Source organism: Galendromus occidentalis, unplaced genomic scaffold (genome assembly GCF_000255335.2).
Source record: "Galendromus occidentalis unplaced genomic scaffold, Mocc_1.1 scf7180000076944, whole genome shotgun sequence".
Classification (NCBI taxonomy): Eukaryota; Metazoa; Arthropoda; class Arachnida; order Mesostigmata; family Phytoseiidae; genus Galendromus; species Galendromus occidentalis.
The window spans coordinates 187,085-201,988 of NW_003804933.1; the positions used below are offsets into that span (position 1 = coordinate 187,085).

Sequence of the window (14,904 nt, forward strand, 5' to 3'; positions counted from 1 at the left end):
AGATTTGGATTTCGGAGCATTCGCGATGGATTTAAGTTTGTCAGAGGCTTCTGAATGAGTTCGCATTGCGCAAAAATAAATCTCTGATCCCGCGAACTTCTCCGTTGCGCTGAAAACTTCTCCTTCCGGGCTGCGCTGCCGAAAGCTTCCCCAACCCCGTATTTCCTCCAACTCCCATAACCATGATACTTCGTAGCATTCTGGGGGAGAGTATCATCAGCGGACGTGATCGTTCAAGATCGGATAGAATTACTGAGGGAATGATTAGCTGATCTGTTCGGATGGGGAGATGAGTCATCCTAGAGCTGCGGGGTGACTTGTCTGACTGAGTCAAGGTCCGGTCGATGCGGGCGATGTCCTTGACATGGTGGCGTTCTCGTCATCGCAACATCCGAGAGGAACCTAGACGGCTCCTGACCGAGACGGCTCTCGAAGGATCCGCAGACGCAGACATGCAATCGGCTGAAATTGAACGCTTCCTGAGGTTTCCCTGGGTGCGGACCTGGCAGAATTCACGGAGCGAAATCAGATGCCAGCATCCGCTCAATTCGAGAGACTCCGCTTTTTCCTGCGCGGAGGACGGATCTCCGAAAGGATAATATCAGGGATTCAAGACATAAAAGCTGCGGAATAAGTTCCACGTCTCAAATCCGATTTGCGCTGCTGCAGTTAGCCTGAAAATCCCGTTAGTGAACCCGCGGCCGGGTGGAGAGCGACAGGGTAGTAGGGTAGCCCCTCTCCTGCCCGGATATTTCGGAGCCTGGATGCGATCGCAATCTAGAAGAGCGTATACATGTCGTCGTTTTATTCTTGTCGCTTTCTGGGAATGTCGAAATGACGCCGAATGTAAGTGCCTCGGATGTCTGTGTCGTTTCCGCTACGTGCACCAGACACGACGAATACGATTCTCTGTTTATCAGCCTTGCTGTCAACACCGTATTTGCATACTCTGGAGTCTATCTTCGCGGTCAATAATCGACAGAAAAGGCCAAATGCTTTCGTGTCTGGAGAGGAGTCTTCCTCATCACGGCCTGTGCGCCGAGTCAAGCCGAGGCGCAAGTGCATCTGATTGGGAATTCATGATCAATTCCTGTCGTAAAATGAGGCACCTCAGCTACTCCGGTGAGAAAGCCGCACGGCTGCGTCAGAGTAGGTAATCGGTCGGATTCGAGTTCCTCGCTCTAAAGAATCTGGATTCGGTTGCGAAACTTCTGCGTCTAAATATGCGGAACAATAATTGCCTTCGGTCTCCCCGGGTACGGTGATCACGGCCAGATATCGTCTCGAAAGAATCGATTGCGGTCTGCCCGTGTGTTTGTATTAGATAAAGGTCATAAAAACCATCCGCGATGAGACCCCTGTACGAAATCAGACCGCTGAAACCACATGCTCACCGGCTCGCTCCGTCAATCTTCCGCGTACGCCAATCCACGTCGACCAGTAGTAAACTCGCCGTAAGAATCACCGGAAAAACTCGCTCCGACTTTTTTATCTAGACCCCCACGCTGTCGAGGTTAGCGCCTCCCATTCAAGAGGGCGGAATCATTTGAAACGTGCCAAGGTTGGAATTTTTCCCAATTTTTCCTCTGTCGGATCTGCGATTGGGCTCGTTACGGCGTCGAGCTTTTGGAGAATGAAGAGCTGCAGGCTTTTCTGTTTGCGGCAATTTCAGCGGAAGATCAGAGTGCCTGGCGTTCGAAGCGAGTGCAGTGGGCCAAAGCAGAGAAAAACGCCGAATACCGGATCGTCAGAACTTGCACTTTTTTCCCCAAGAGAGAAGAGAGCTAAAAAGCGAATTCTGATTCTGGACAGTCTCGAAGCGATCCTCTTGGCTCGTGTGAGCCTGTGTCGGAGGGAGCTGGCAGCTCCGAGCGAAGCGTCTGAAAAAGCGGGGGAGGTGAGGGGGCTCGACGGTACGACTTGTCTGGATTTGTTTTTTGGCCGCTTTTCACTTGTGCATTGTCCATTGGCAGTGACTGCTGGCCGGATGGTTAGTTCGGACCTCTGGCTAGCTGGATGGTCGGTTGGCAGCAAATCCGCCTCTTTCTCGGCCGAATGAATCCGTCTTTGTTTTTAGATAAATGACGCTGAGAATGCGTCTTCCTCCTACGGCAAAGACACGAACACACAGACACACTCACTCACTCACCGGCAGGTAGTCAGCCGGTCGCTCACTTAACGCCGCGCACACATGCCGCCGCCGCTGCCGACGATGATGATAACTGGAATGGAGTCTTCCTGAATTGAATAGGCCAAACCCACAGCTAGGGGGAAAGACTCGACATTCGTTATTTTTTTTTCTGCTCCCGTGTCGGTTATGCGTGTCTGTTTTCGGTGATCCGTAAAAAAGGTTCTCTGAATTTTTGCGAAGGAGATGCGTTGCCAATCGGTACCCATCCATCTCGTTCCGGTAGGAGCCCCGCACGGTCCATGCGGGAATATTGTTAACGGGTTGTTTTTTCTATCCGCAGGCGACACTCGTAGCAACATGGAAGATCTGGAGGGTCTGAATCTGAATCTCGGCTCGCTCAAGTCGCGTTTCGAAAACCAGTCGAAAGCGGAGGACGAAGTGAAGAAATCAACCTCGGTCGCCGACAGAAGCGCACTTTCCCGGTCTGCTAGCGTCTTGAAGAGACTCGAAAAGTACGTCTACCGCAGAATCACCTCTTCTCAGGATCAGCGAGATTTACACTCGACCCGATTGATATTCGATCCGAAACTCGTGATGAGAGAAAGGGCAGTCAGCAACCAATCAAGTCACCGTCGAAATTCGACGAGCTGAGGCCAATGCGTGTTTCCCATCTGATCCCGGTCTGCAAGCGGGAGCCTCTCTGGCGTTGCCTCCAATCTCAATGCCCAATCAACGTCTTGACTCTCGGCCTTCTAGTTAGACTCCTTTGAGCATCCTCCTCGTTCCTCTCTCGCTCATCTTGGTCTCTTCCGGTGCTTCTCGCTCCTTCTCGATCGCTCATCATCACGCCTCGTCCCGAACAGGCAACCGATTTTGCTCCATTTGATCCGTATCGTGAAGAGAATCGTTTTGATCAATTTCAGGTACCAATCTGTCGCGTCAGGCGAGGCTAAGGCTGACTCTTCTGACGAGGAAGGCGAGGACGAAATGGACAAAATCGATTTGTCGAAGAAAATCGAGGTCTGCAGAGAGATGAACGAACTCAAGAACAAGTGGGAGTCTGGAAAAGTCAGCAAAGAGCACAGAGAAGCGGCCAAGGTAACGAACTAGCATCGAATCAACCGTCATCCTCGCTGTTGATCTGAACCGATGAACGATCGGAACACCTCCGAAGGAGGTCTGAAATTCCCTGATCACCTTCCGGCACTTTTGCAATCGACGGTCCGTTGAGTTCCCGGGGAGACATTACGGCTCAGTAGCTACTTGATCAGTCCAAAATCGATATTTTCGATCGACCGGCGTCTCCCCTCTCCCCACCCTCTTCTGCATCGGAGAGCAGGGAGCATTGGGAAGAATCGATCCCAGAGAGTCCAGATTCCCCATTCCGGTGGACAGAGTAGCCGAGGTAGGCAGCAGTTCCAAGACGAACGAGATCTCGACGCCCGAATGTTTCAGGATGAGTTGGCATCTTTGCGCAAGAAAATCTGTGTCGGCCGCTCAGAGTCGATGAAGGTCGTCTACGAGAAAGCGGTACAGGACGCCAATCAGGCGGACTCGAAGAAACCGTCCGCACCAGACGACATAAATGTCACTCACGCATTCGCTACGAATCTCAAGAAGAAATTCGAGACGGGAGAGGTACGCGCCTCTGGTCTGCTGTGCTAACCCAGCCTCCCGCTTGACTCCCGCTTAATCCCGTGTACATGACGCATACCGTGTGCACAAAATTCCACTGTTTCTCATAAGCGTAGTAGACAGCTAGAGCTTCGCCCCGATTTTTGGACGGTTGAATGCCGCCGATCGGTTTAACCATACTCGGCTGCTGTGCGCGAACCCTTCAGCCGTAATCGTACTAGATAGCTAGCTAGCTAGCTCGATCCCTCCTCCCGTCCTGAGCCCCGCAGGAGGCTTTCATCGAAGTCCAGTGTTGTTCTCGAGAAGCTGTTGTAGGTCCAGTCACACCTTCAGTGGAAGTGTCCTTTTCCATTGATGCTGCAGGGGCCTAATGAGCGATTGCTTCCAGGTCATCAAGGAGCAGGAGGCGGAACGTTTGGAAAGCGTCAAATCTGAGAAAGAGGAGGACCTGTCGGTTTGTCAAGAGACCGGCATCGCTCACCAAGCCAAGAACATGTTTAGACAGCTCGACAAAGAAATCACATCGCGTCCTCAGACCCAAACGCCGACTCCGCTCGCCAGGACCGCCTCGGAGAGCCGTTGGAATCGGTCCCCTGGCGACTCCAACAAGAACATCGAAATTGTGAAGGCGAGCGAACCCGGACAAAAAGACCACATCGAGGTCGAAACCACGGCCCTCACTGAACGCTTCAAGGTAATGCGATATTCCATTCTGATATATAATAATTTCTCTCGAGAGCTGGCGGGAGCGTCGACACGCCTTCCTAACGGGACGTCCTGAGAATGCGGTGCGCGTAAACGATACAGAAGTCCCGAGAGGCGATCAAGAGTATATGTTTGGTGCATATGACGGTATTCTCTCGGTTCAGACCATCAGATCCCTAGTTGGGACTAGAAAACTACTCCCTGCTTGGGAACTCCGCCGGGTGAGCCATCTCTCTATCGAGAGCACAGCAGAGCCCCGATGAAATTATTGCAGCTCGCCTGACATTATTGGAGAATGATTAGGTCGGGGCTTTCATCCCTGGGAAATCCATTGTGCAGCGGCAGCAAATTCCTTTGAATGCTAGCTCAGAGTTTACACGAAGAGCGCTTCGTATCTCTCGATCCGCAGTCCGAGCGATCACTGGGATCGCCGTTTCGGTGACGGCGGAGTTACTTGATTACTCGCGTGTTACACGAGTCGATTCTTCCCAAAACACAGCACTGGCTAATGAGAATTCGAATTCCGTTGCAGTTCTTCCAGAATTATAAAGAAGAACCGACAAGCAAAAAGGATTTCAGGATGACGCCTCCTCGTGAACTGGAGAAGGAGAACTCTCCCGCTCCAGCCTGCGAGCGAGACCCCAATGTGGTCGTGAGCTCGACGGTCATCGACGACATACCTAAAGTTGACACAGCTACGAAGATGCGTCAGAAGTTCCAAGAGCTTGTGAGTAATCAATTAATCAAGCAAGTTCAAGCATCCAGTAGACCCGCCGAGTCCCGCCATAGGGCGAGTTTAGGTCGACCGGTCCGGAGCTGGGCAATTATATTCTCCCTGCTGCCGGAACTAGAAGAAACACCCAACCGCATAATTTGACCCCGCGAGGCAAACAGCGGGGTAGCGCTAGCTTCGTTTATCATTCCAATGGAGAATGTGTTTGACATGCTGGATGCCCGGAGCAAGCAACCCATGGAGCTTATCTGCCGGAATCTGGCCGATGGCACGGCTCAGTTGCATGCAAACGTTCATTATTCTTTGCGGGGAATCGCCCCTCCCCCTCTAGAGCTGGACAGGCCGAGCTCATATTGTAATTCCGAGTTATCGATCATCGCCTTCGTGCCGCAAATTGAATTCCTCGGCGGCGACGAAGTCGGCAAATATTGAATGACCTTCTCCCGGATTTCCAGATCGAATCGCCGGCCGAAAAGAGTCTCTCGTCGGTGGAAACTTCTCGGCCTAAAGCGCTGAAGAGGATTACACCTCCCAGGGAGACTTTCGAGGACAACGTCGTTGAGAACACCCCCGTCGTAGATCCCAGCGTGATCAAGTGCAGTTACAAGGTGAGTCCAAGCTCGCTCCAACTTGATGAAAAATGCAGCATCAACTTAAGCGGACGAATAGGCCCTGGAAAAGTTCGGATGTGTCCTTCTCTTTTGATGGTCAATAGACGCATTCTTGACAAGCGTTGTCTCTGTGTTGCGGCAGGTGGACGACGATATCCAGGTCGAGGCAGACAAAACCAAGTCGATGAAGGCTCGCTTCGAGAACTGGTCCGACGTGGAGCAGCGGAAAAACTCGGCGAACCTCGACGATGATTGCCTGCCCGTGGACAACATCACCCGAAACATGAGAGCAATGTTTGAACCTAACAGCAATCAGAGCTTGCAAACAAATGGCCAGACTGCCGAGCGCAACAAGCCGAAGGTCAACCGATTTGTAGTAAGTCTCAACCCCGTCCCTAGGTCGTCGGACTCGTGTTCTCTTGAATTCCGAGAAAACTTCCTCTAACGAAACTCACTCTGACCGGAGGTAACTGCATGACAGGCGAGACGCCTGAGCACTTTTAAGTTTTGGGACTCGAGTTATGATGGTCGGCACGGTGACGTCCCGCGAGCACTTCATACTACAGCTGATGGATGAAATATCCCGCTTTTCAAGGGGGCTTTTCACATGCGGAGGGACTGACTTCGTTTGAATAGACCCTGGCATAGGAAGGTGGGACCCTGGCATAGGAAATTTACCGACGGGTGGTCGAGTGGTTAGCGCGTTTGTCACTTCTCGTGCAAACGTGCGTTTCACTTCGTGAAATGCCGCAACGACGCCGCTCGCGCGGGAGGCGGTGTGGGTTCGATCCCTGCTGCCGGAAAAATATTCCTTACGGAAACGCAGGTACTCGGCCTTGATCCTCCTGGGTACATTTGCTGTATGGATCCGTCCTCGGAAGCAATGTGAATAACAGTACCCGGGACGTTAAACCTTGGCTGTGTGGATCAGCCCGAAAAAGTTTGGCATAGGAAGGTGGGAGCATGAGCGGATTGACCCAAATGAGGAATTCTTTTCGGAATGGCGTCAGGTTGGCCTCGGGACGGAAGGAGTGGGTAGACGGTACTGATCCTTGGGCGCGTTCTGCGGTCCTCTGGTTAAGGATTCGTGGATCTAATGAGAATGTTGATGATTGACCCCCAAACTAATCGGCTACTGCTCACGTGATGAAGCGAGTGTTGCGTGGGATTTCCTCGTGGGAATTCTCGAGTAAAGATATCGGAGCTCCACTAACGAAAGCCTGCGGCATCCGGACGATTGCGGCGCAGCGACCGGAAATCGAATGGGTCCGGTTTTCATTCGTTCCGGTCGCGAATAACCTAGTCGAGGGCATTAGGTGAGCCCCTTGATCCATTGATCCCGTCCGAGTCGGTCAGTCACGATCGCTATGAATGTGACTTTCTCGACGACTGATTCCACCGGCGTCTGTGATTCGAGCCCCAAACCCACGCTCGAAGAATCGGGTCGGGTTCGGAGCTTGCCTAGCGACCAAAAAGGTTTAACAGTGATTTGTTTTCAGTGATCTTCAAATACCCGTGTGCCAAACGTCGCGATCTGTCGGCCGGGACTACTCTCCAGGCGGATGCGCCGTCGCTCCTATTTTTTGAGCTTCCGGGAAATTCCCATCTATAGTATGATAGAGTAGAATGAATTCGACTGGCAACGATTGTATTTCGGACCCAAGCGGGTTCCCTAAATGCTGCGCCGACGAAGAATTTTCCATATCGAATACTGGGGATGGAAGAAGCGACCAGATTTTTTTTCCGGAACGTATAACAAACCATGAAACGATTCTACCTTACAATGAGGGAAATTTACCGCGAACTCGGGCTAGACTCCATCTTGAATCAAGCCCGTTCGTGCGAAGTCTCGATCGATTTTTGGATATCGAAGAAATCGGGGCGTTTTCCGTTCGGGTCCTCGCAAGGACTCCATTTTGCTGTTATTTGGGGATTGTGCTTATTACACAAGGTGTAAATACAGAGAGTAGATTTTCAGGAGAGCTCCTCAAGTTCTTCTCCTGCTTCAAGCGAAAATATCGGCCGACACGCGAGTTGGCGTTTATTATCCTCTTCAGTCGATGGATTCCGATGCCGTTATGACAAGGACATCGGCGTCTCAGACGGGGAGCGTCGGTCCGGCGATTAATAAGAGTGTCAAGGATTCTTTCCGAATAAAATGACTTTGAGTGTCCGCGTCTGAAAACCCGCGTCATCTGAGTGCCAGATTGCGCCTGAACTGAAACGCTCGAGACTGGGGTCGTTTGACATTGTTCGACGCGTAGTGGTATGGGACCTAACCACTAGTATGTCCATTTCCGGAATATCCCGGCGCAGACGGAGGATATTCTGCGAAAAGCTAACCCTTCCTTTCATTTCCTTCTCCTCCTCTGCTCTGGCTTGTAGAGAGCGCTTGCCCTCTTATCCTGTTTGGAGGGAAAAATCCTCAACCTAGTTCAGCCTGATCGGATCAGCCGATGTGAGAGAATCCATGGTCCGAGGATGAACTTTCTCGCAGTCCTGGACGAGTGGCTCGGTAGAGGGCTTTGCTTGGTCTTATTCTGATTGGGGTGTCTTCGCAGAGGTGAAGGAGGAGTTTTTGTGCGAAGTGGATCGATAGACGGGCTGGAGCTGTTTGGCGGCCTAATAGGAGGATGGGTTGTTTGATTAATTCATCGGTGGCTTATCTAACTGGAGAGTGCTCACTAACCCACCCTGCAATCATTTCCTTTGATACAGTTCGGCACACCCGAGAGCGAGGTCTGTGCGATGTGCCAAGGGAAAGTTTTCCCTATGGAAAGACGTGAAGCTAGCGGACTCGTAATGCACACGAAGTGCTTCAAGTGTACTCATTGTAACATCAACCTCAGGTGAGCATATTCTTTGTGCCTTTCCCCGCGGCTGTACTGCGAGGGAATCTTTTTTATTTTCAACAGACGACGATACGGAAAACGACTGCAATCCACTCCACTCTCCGAATAAGCAATGTACTCCCCCATGACACCGAACTCGTCTTCATTCCAGGCTCGATGGATATTCGCAAACTGGCGGAAAACTGTACTGCGAGGCTCACTACCAACAACTCTTCAAAGTTAAGGGAAACTACGACGAGGGGTTCGGACGCGAGAAGTGGTCGCGGACGCCCTCCCCTTCAAGCCAAGACACTCCTCCACTCAACCTCCCCCCCACCAGTTCCAATCACACCGTGATCGCGTAGACTGCCGTGGTAGACTTCCACTGGACGAGTGAATACTTCACCAGAGCAAGCTTAATTTCATCAACTCGACAACAGGCCAACGACAACCCCTAGATCCCAAAGTCTTCCTCAGCGCGACGGACGTCGTTAATAATTGTGACCTTGGACACTACTACGATCACAATGACTACCTCTCTCTTGTATCTGTGAAGACTACACTCGTAGCAACGGAGAGACGAGTCGGCTGACCACTCGCTCTTTAGCTGCACTTTCATCCTGTTGTTTGCCACACTCGACCCAATCAACCTCAACAAGCATCGAATATTAGAGAATCATGTTCTAGAACGAATCGATTCCTATCGCGGAAGTGAGAGCCGAGCTCGGCGAGGAAGGAGTTCCGCTGGGGTTTCGTAATTATCGAGGTCTCGGTATCATTGTCGTTCCTTAATTTTCACGCGAGCTATCCATAGATCGCACGATGCATGAGCAGCGCGAGAGAGCCGCCGTACCGCTAGCCGGCGGATCTGAACGCGAAACATTCTCGCTTCGATCTGGTAGAATCGATGGCCGCTCTCAATTTATTCAAAGAACTCCCCTTCGGACTCCTCTCTATGTTGATATGGTTCTCTGAGTACACAAACTTTCCGTGAGAGTTCTGCTCGGAAACATCAGTTGTACTGCGACTAGATATCCGAATCTTCCACATTTTTCAATCTTCGATTTCTCCTAGGTTGGGGCTGTTTGGATCCCCTGTTTTGTGGGGCGGGCTCAGGATTTTCGAACACGGCAGAATAACTGCACGGTTCCATGGGGTATAATTAATCCGGTCTGGGGAGGAGCCGACGCTAAGTCAAGTACTGCTTAATTTTCGGTTGAAGTATCGGAGCTCGGGGCTCCCTTTGCAATCCTGAAGAAGTTTTACATAGAGCCAAGCACTCTTTCCGCTGTTTCATTGTAGATATTGCCCAAATACGAAAGGCTGTACCATTCATGCTAAGCCGGGATCGATTTGCTTTAGAGTTAGAGGGGGTGTTCGGGAAGCCCATAGACTGGAACGCTCACCTCCGCGGGACACGGACGAGATTCCCGACAATACTTCATTATATGAATTCTGGCTCATTATCTAGAAACAATGGGCGTGACACAGAGTGACACCCGCGGCTCGACAGCGTGAAGCCGAGAATAATTCCTTCCTAGAATACGGGAATTTTATCGAGGAAGTGAGAGAAGCTAAACATGACTTGTCACTTTTCTAGTTGGCCGTGACCCGTGCATGAACAATAAACATTGAGACTGATTGTAGAGCAACGATATAAAAGAGTTTTTCTTGTTCTGGCTCTGCGGTCCAACCTCCAAACGTCACTCGCGGGTGGAACCTACCTATTTCAGAGTCTTATCTTCCCAGCTCGCTCATCTGGCCCTCAAATGAGATGAGACTTCCGATCGGAGGCTCTTCTTAATCGCCTCGAGCCTGACCGATTCGGACTTCTCGTCGCGATAGCCTCGCCTTAAAGCGGAATCTGCCTTAAAGCGGAATCTCAGTCCGAGCTGCCGAATCGATTTCTCGTGGATCGCGCAAGGAGGCACAGAACATCCTAATAATCGATTGACGCCTCAATGAACTCGCGATTAAGAGACGAACGCCGGCAATCGGATTCCCAGGAACGATTCATGAAGTCTCCGGCTGGTCGCGTCGCGATTTCAGTGACAGATCGAATTTTTTTTTCTGAATTCTGCTCGCGGGGGTCGCTCCTCAATTTTCTGAGACGGGTACAGATTCCGCGCTGCGCACCGCTGTCAGAGTCTCCAACACCAAGTCAGGCAGAGGTTCTCTGTCTCTCCAGGCTGAAGAGGTGGAGAAAGTTGAGTGCTCTCCGCTTCAAACGGAATCGATTAAGAAGAGAAAGAGCTATTGAAGGTAGGAATTTTATCGCAGGAGTTGCAATGATAGGGAGGAAGACGTGAAAACTCAGTTCCTAGACGTGAGCGCTCGGCAGATGGAGCTCGCTGCGACCAAGTCCGATTGAGCTCATCGACTCGAATAGATTCTGAGACTGCAAGTTCTCCGTCAGCTCCAAGTCCCTACGCGGTGTCATCTGCACCAGAGAGATCCCTCGCGCTTCCTCTTCCGGCACAATCCCTCTCCTAGGGAGACGCCTATCCATCAGAATGTTTTTTCTCCGACAGAGTTCTTCCCGCCATGGGATACTTCGATCCCGTGATCTTACCTGATCAATCTCGGATCAACACGACCGAGAATGTATTGCGTGTCGCAGTCAGGAAAGTGAGCTGGAATCAGTATTTCCCGATCATTCTCTCCGCTTCCATTCCTTCCACATCGCATGCTGTCGAGGAGTTCCCACGATAGACCCTAATTCGGGAGAGATCTCGAAAATTAACTTAGCATTACGATCCCATAGTTCCCGCCTTTCGTTACCCTGAGCAAGCATGGCAGCAAAGTTTCGGTCAACGGGCCGCTCAAGGTGTTCCTCGAAGCCATGGCATCTTCGGCTGGAGTCAGGTGCGTTTGTTAATCCACGACCGGTATGCCGATCGAGTAGAAAAATCAAGCACGTCCGCTCCAAACCATGGAGACCTTTACTCCACCGACACTGCAGTGTTTCAGAATATTGAAATCCTCAGAGTGACTGTATGGCCTGCCGGAGAAATGATCCATGGGGTCCGTCTCGCAAATGGAACTTTCACGGGGATAATGGGTCTGATTGAGCAGGGGGTGAGTACTAAAGGTCAGGCTCTCGGGTCGGTCGATCACCATGATCTTGCTGGAATTACCCCGAGTAAGTTGAAACCTCTTCAAAATCTTCCTGCAGCAAGTCGATATGTTCGTGGGGCCAGTGATAATGAACGACGAACGCCTCGACTTGGCGGAAGCACTCATCTTGGACGTAACGAGCTATCGACTCGTGACTTGGCAACCGTCCAAGGTGCGCAGCGGAAAGAATCGACGGCACTGACAGTCTTAGGCAGAGCCGCGAAGCTGTCCCGAATTCCTAATCATTTACCTATCCTTTCTTGATTTGCTCTCGCTCACTCAGTGGGTGGATCCCTTTCAATTCATGACGGCTTTCACGGTCGACGTATGGTTGCTGATTCTCTTCAGCATTCTCTTACTCGCGATGATTTGTTGGCTCATGGAAAGGTACGAACTGTATTCGATTCGTCCGATCGGGTCGTGATTCATTATTTATTGCGCTTCCGTTTCCGATCAAGGAGTCGACACTTTCAGGTTCCTCATGCGTTCGGATCAAGGGGCTGGAACTCCCCTGAGAGATGTCTTGTGGGGCGTGTGTTCGCGCGCCTTGTCTCTAGGTTAGCGCACGAATACCGTGCTTAAGCCGACTAGCATCGATTCCCGTTCATAACTCGGGAAGTTTCCGACACAGATCGATATCTTATATTCCGATCGATCTCCCCTAGATCCCCTCTCTCGAGATGAGGTTTGGCTCCGGCTTTGTCTTTCCGGATTCCTGCTGGTGTTCCCCCTCGTTTTGATGAATTCCTTGAGCAGCAAACTGATATCGGCCATGACCATAAAGAAGGACGAGGATTTCATCAACAAGTACGAAGATGTTCTACGATTCCCAGAGGTCCGGATATACAGTGAAGAGGGGTCGAGTCTTTCCCTGATGTTTACGGCGAGTTTCTCAAGAACAAATTGATATAATGGGGCCCTCGTAATCGATCTCCATCGGGTATCAAACTAGAGCTCTGCTACATATTGGGAGTATTCTTGCAGGATCCGAAAAGCGAGACATTCCGCAGATTGAGTCAGAGGCTGATCCAAACCCGAGGACTATTTGCGCATGGGCCCAAGCTACTCGAGATGATGTCCGAGGTGGCAGCGAGAAGAAGAGTCATTACTTGCAATCCAGAAATGTGTGAAGGCTTGATTATAAGAGCGATGAGGGAAGAGGGTAGATGTCTGAAAATCATGTCCACAACCGAGAGCTCGGGAGGTATGCTGGGAACCTTCCTCGCGTCCTACACGCTGCCGCCTTCAGTACGAGAACGCATCCGGTCCAGGTGTGCGCGATGTTCGCTTGTAGGGATCCGATGAACTCACTTTGCGGAACCAATGTCATCGAAGCAAGGAATTTCTTCACAGGTCCATGATAGTGCTCGAATCCCAAGTGTACAAGAAGATGTTGAGCTTCACGACTTTCGCCGCCGAGAGGTGTAAAACAGGGGAGAGAATCTCTAAGAAACCCCTGGCTCCCCGAGACTTGGAGGGTTGCTTCATACTCTCGAGCCTTGGTCTAACTGCATCCGTTCTCATTCTGGTCCTCGAGATCTTCCTTCGGAAATCCAGTACCCTTGTCAGCAGGACTCGGTACAGTGCCAATGCCGTACCGGGAGCAGGGCCCAGGCCCTAGGGGCACCGGAGCCCCCCCTCAACCCGAGATTCGCTCTCGATGATGGTAAGGAATGGGAGCGGTGGCCGCTCTCGAACCACAGCCCAAATCGGAATACAATAATTTGGGCCCCGAGCACCCAAATTCGTCAGCTTCTGTATGTAGAGCTTCATCCTGACGTAACCCATGAAACGCAATCGATTCCAGCAATGCTCGACACCGGTGATGGGGTCCTGGGACAGTACCGATGTCTCTAGACGGCTCTCATGATCCGTACCTACCAGAGAATCGTCTCAGCCCCCGGGTCCAGATGGTGATCGAGTCCGATTTCGAATCATTCGTCGAGATCTTGCAAGGTCCCTGCATCGCCGATTCGATGCTTCGATAGCTTCTTGACGGAATTCATTTCCTTTATCAACGCCGCGATCGCTCCGCAGTGCCATCGATCCTCTCAGTCTCACATCGGCACGTCGGAATTCCGTCATCGACGCAATTAATCCCAATGCAAAGGAAATTAATCTCGAGCCGTGAACGGAGAGTATGTCGCGGACGGCATTGATCGAACTAGTAGCGATTGATGCGAGGCTGTAGACCATTCCCTCGGATCCTTGTTCCATTCCGTGCGTGCGCACGTCGAGACTGAGCTTGGCTTCACGGAGCCGAAAGTCCACTCCCATATATTACGCAGGAAGAAGATCCTCTGATTTCTCGGTAAATATCCTGCGAGCGTAATTTTCTCCTCCTACCAAGACGCGTTCGGGACTTCGACCTCCAGAGCGACTGTTCCTCGGAATGGATTCCACCGACTATTGTGTAGTAGTATTGTGTAATATGTGTACGACCTCGATCGCCGAGTCGTAGATTCATCCGTCCTCTGTACAATGGCAATGAGAAGAGAAAAGTTCTCCGCAGGCTGGCCGAATGGGTTACTTTACGCCGAGGATCTTAGCTCATCGGCCGTCGATGAATGCAACGGTGAATGATTCGTTGCGCGTGGCCGTCATTAACGTGAGCTCCCTAGGTACCTAATGGGACCGAACTGCGAGAGGCTCGAAGACGGTCGGCTGACATGCATGAGAGCGGGAGGCATGTATTCTGTCCTCGCTAGATTCCGTCTCTTCATTTCGGAAGCGGGTTTCTTACAGTTCACCCCCTTCATTGCCTTGAACCGAGTCGGAGACGAAGTCTCGGTCGCAGGACCTATGACGCTCTTCTTCGATGCCTTCGAGGCCCGGATCGGCAGGTTGGATAGGAAGAGATAAGATATCACCCGATACATATCCGGTGATCTAATCGAATTTCGTGAATTGTGACGATCCGCGTTCCAGCATAAGCTTTCTGCTCGCCGGAGACATGGCACACGGGGTGCGTCTCGAAAATGGAAGCTTCACGGGAGTAATGGGTCTGATCCAAAAAGGAGTGAGTATAATAGGAAACATCCGCCTTGAATCGGAGGTACTGGATCGCTCATTCGATATTCCTGGATATTTTTCTAATTTCCGCTGCGTCGGTGGCAGGCAGAGCAATCTCCGCAGAGACTT

The 14,904-nt window shown here is 51.3% G+C and overlaps 2 protein-coding genes across 2 annotated transcripts in view; both read left to right on the forward strand.

Annotated features, from left to right (window-relative positions):
• LOC100897966 (uncharacterized) overlaps nucleotides 1–10,299 on the forward strand; it is a 38,766-nt gene extending 28,467 nt beyond the window's left edge. Inside the window, 9 exon segments of the mRNA XM_029110636.1 lie at nucleotides 2,472–2,643; nucleotides 3,055–3,229; nucleotides 3,587–3,769; nucleotides 4,155–4,460; nucleotides 5,004–5,198; nucleotides 5,660–5,812; nucleotides 5,958–6,191; nucleotides 8,534–8,664; nucleotides 8,819–10,299. Coding sequence (XP_028966469.1) covers nucleotides 2,472–2,643; nucleotides 3,055–3,229; nucleotides 3,587–3,769; nucleotides 4,155–4,460; nucleotides 5,004–5,198; nucleotides 5,660–5,812; nucleotides 5,958–6,191; nucleotides 8,534–8,664; nucleotides 8,819–9,011 — 1,742 coding nt within the window. The 3' untranslated portion in view covers nucleotides 9,012–10,299.
• Nucleotides 10,300–11,190: 891 nt separating this feature from the next.
• LOC100900966 (uncharacterized) lies at nucleotides 11,191–12,893 on the forward strand. Its single transcript, XM_003740410.1, has 8 exons — nucleotides 11,191–11,274; nucleotides 11,411–11,511; nucleotides 11,634–11,724; nucleotides 11,822–11,935; nucleotides 12,047–12,150; nucleotides 12,238–12,320; nucleotides 12,429–12,611; nucleotides 12,748–12,893. The coding sequence occupies exons 1-8, from the start codon at nucleotides 11,191–11,193 to the stop codon at nucleotides 12,891–12,893; spliced, it is 906 nt and encodes a 301-aa protein (XP_003740458.1).
• The last annotated feature ends 2,011 nt before the right edge of the window (nucleotides 12,894–14,904 follow it).

Coding starts and splice junctions, on each gene's coding strand:
- LOC100900966 (XM_003740410.1), top strand. CDS start 11,191: ATGGGATACTTCGATCCCGTGATCTTACCTGATCAATCTCGGATCAAC. Junction 12,321..12,428: donor TTCGCGCGCCTTGTCTCTAG/GTTAGCGCACGA, acceptor GATCTCCCCTAG/ATCCCCTCTCTCGAGATGAG. Junction 12,612..12,747: donor CCCAGAGGTCCGGATATACA/GTGAAGAGGGGT, acceptor GTATTCTTGCAG/GATCCGAAAAGCGAGACATT.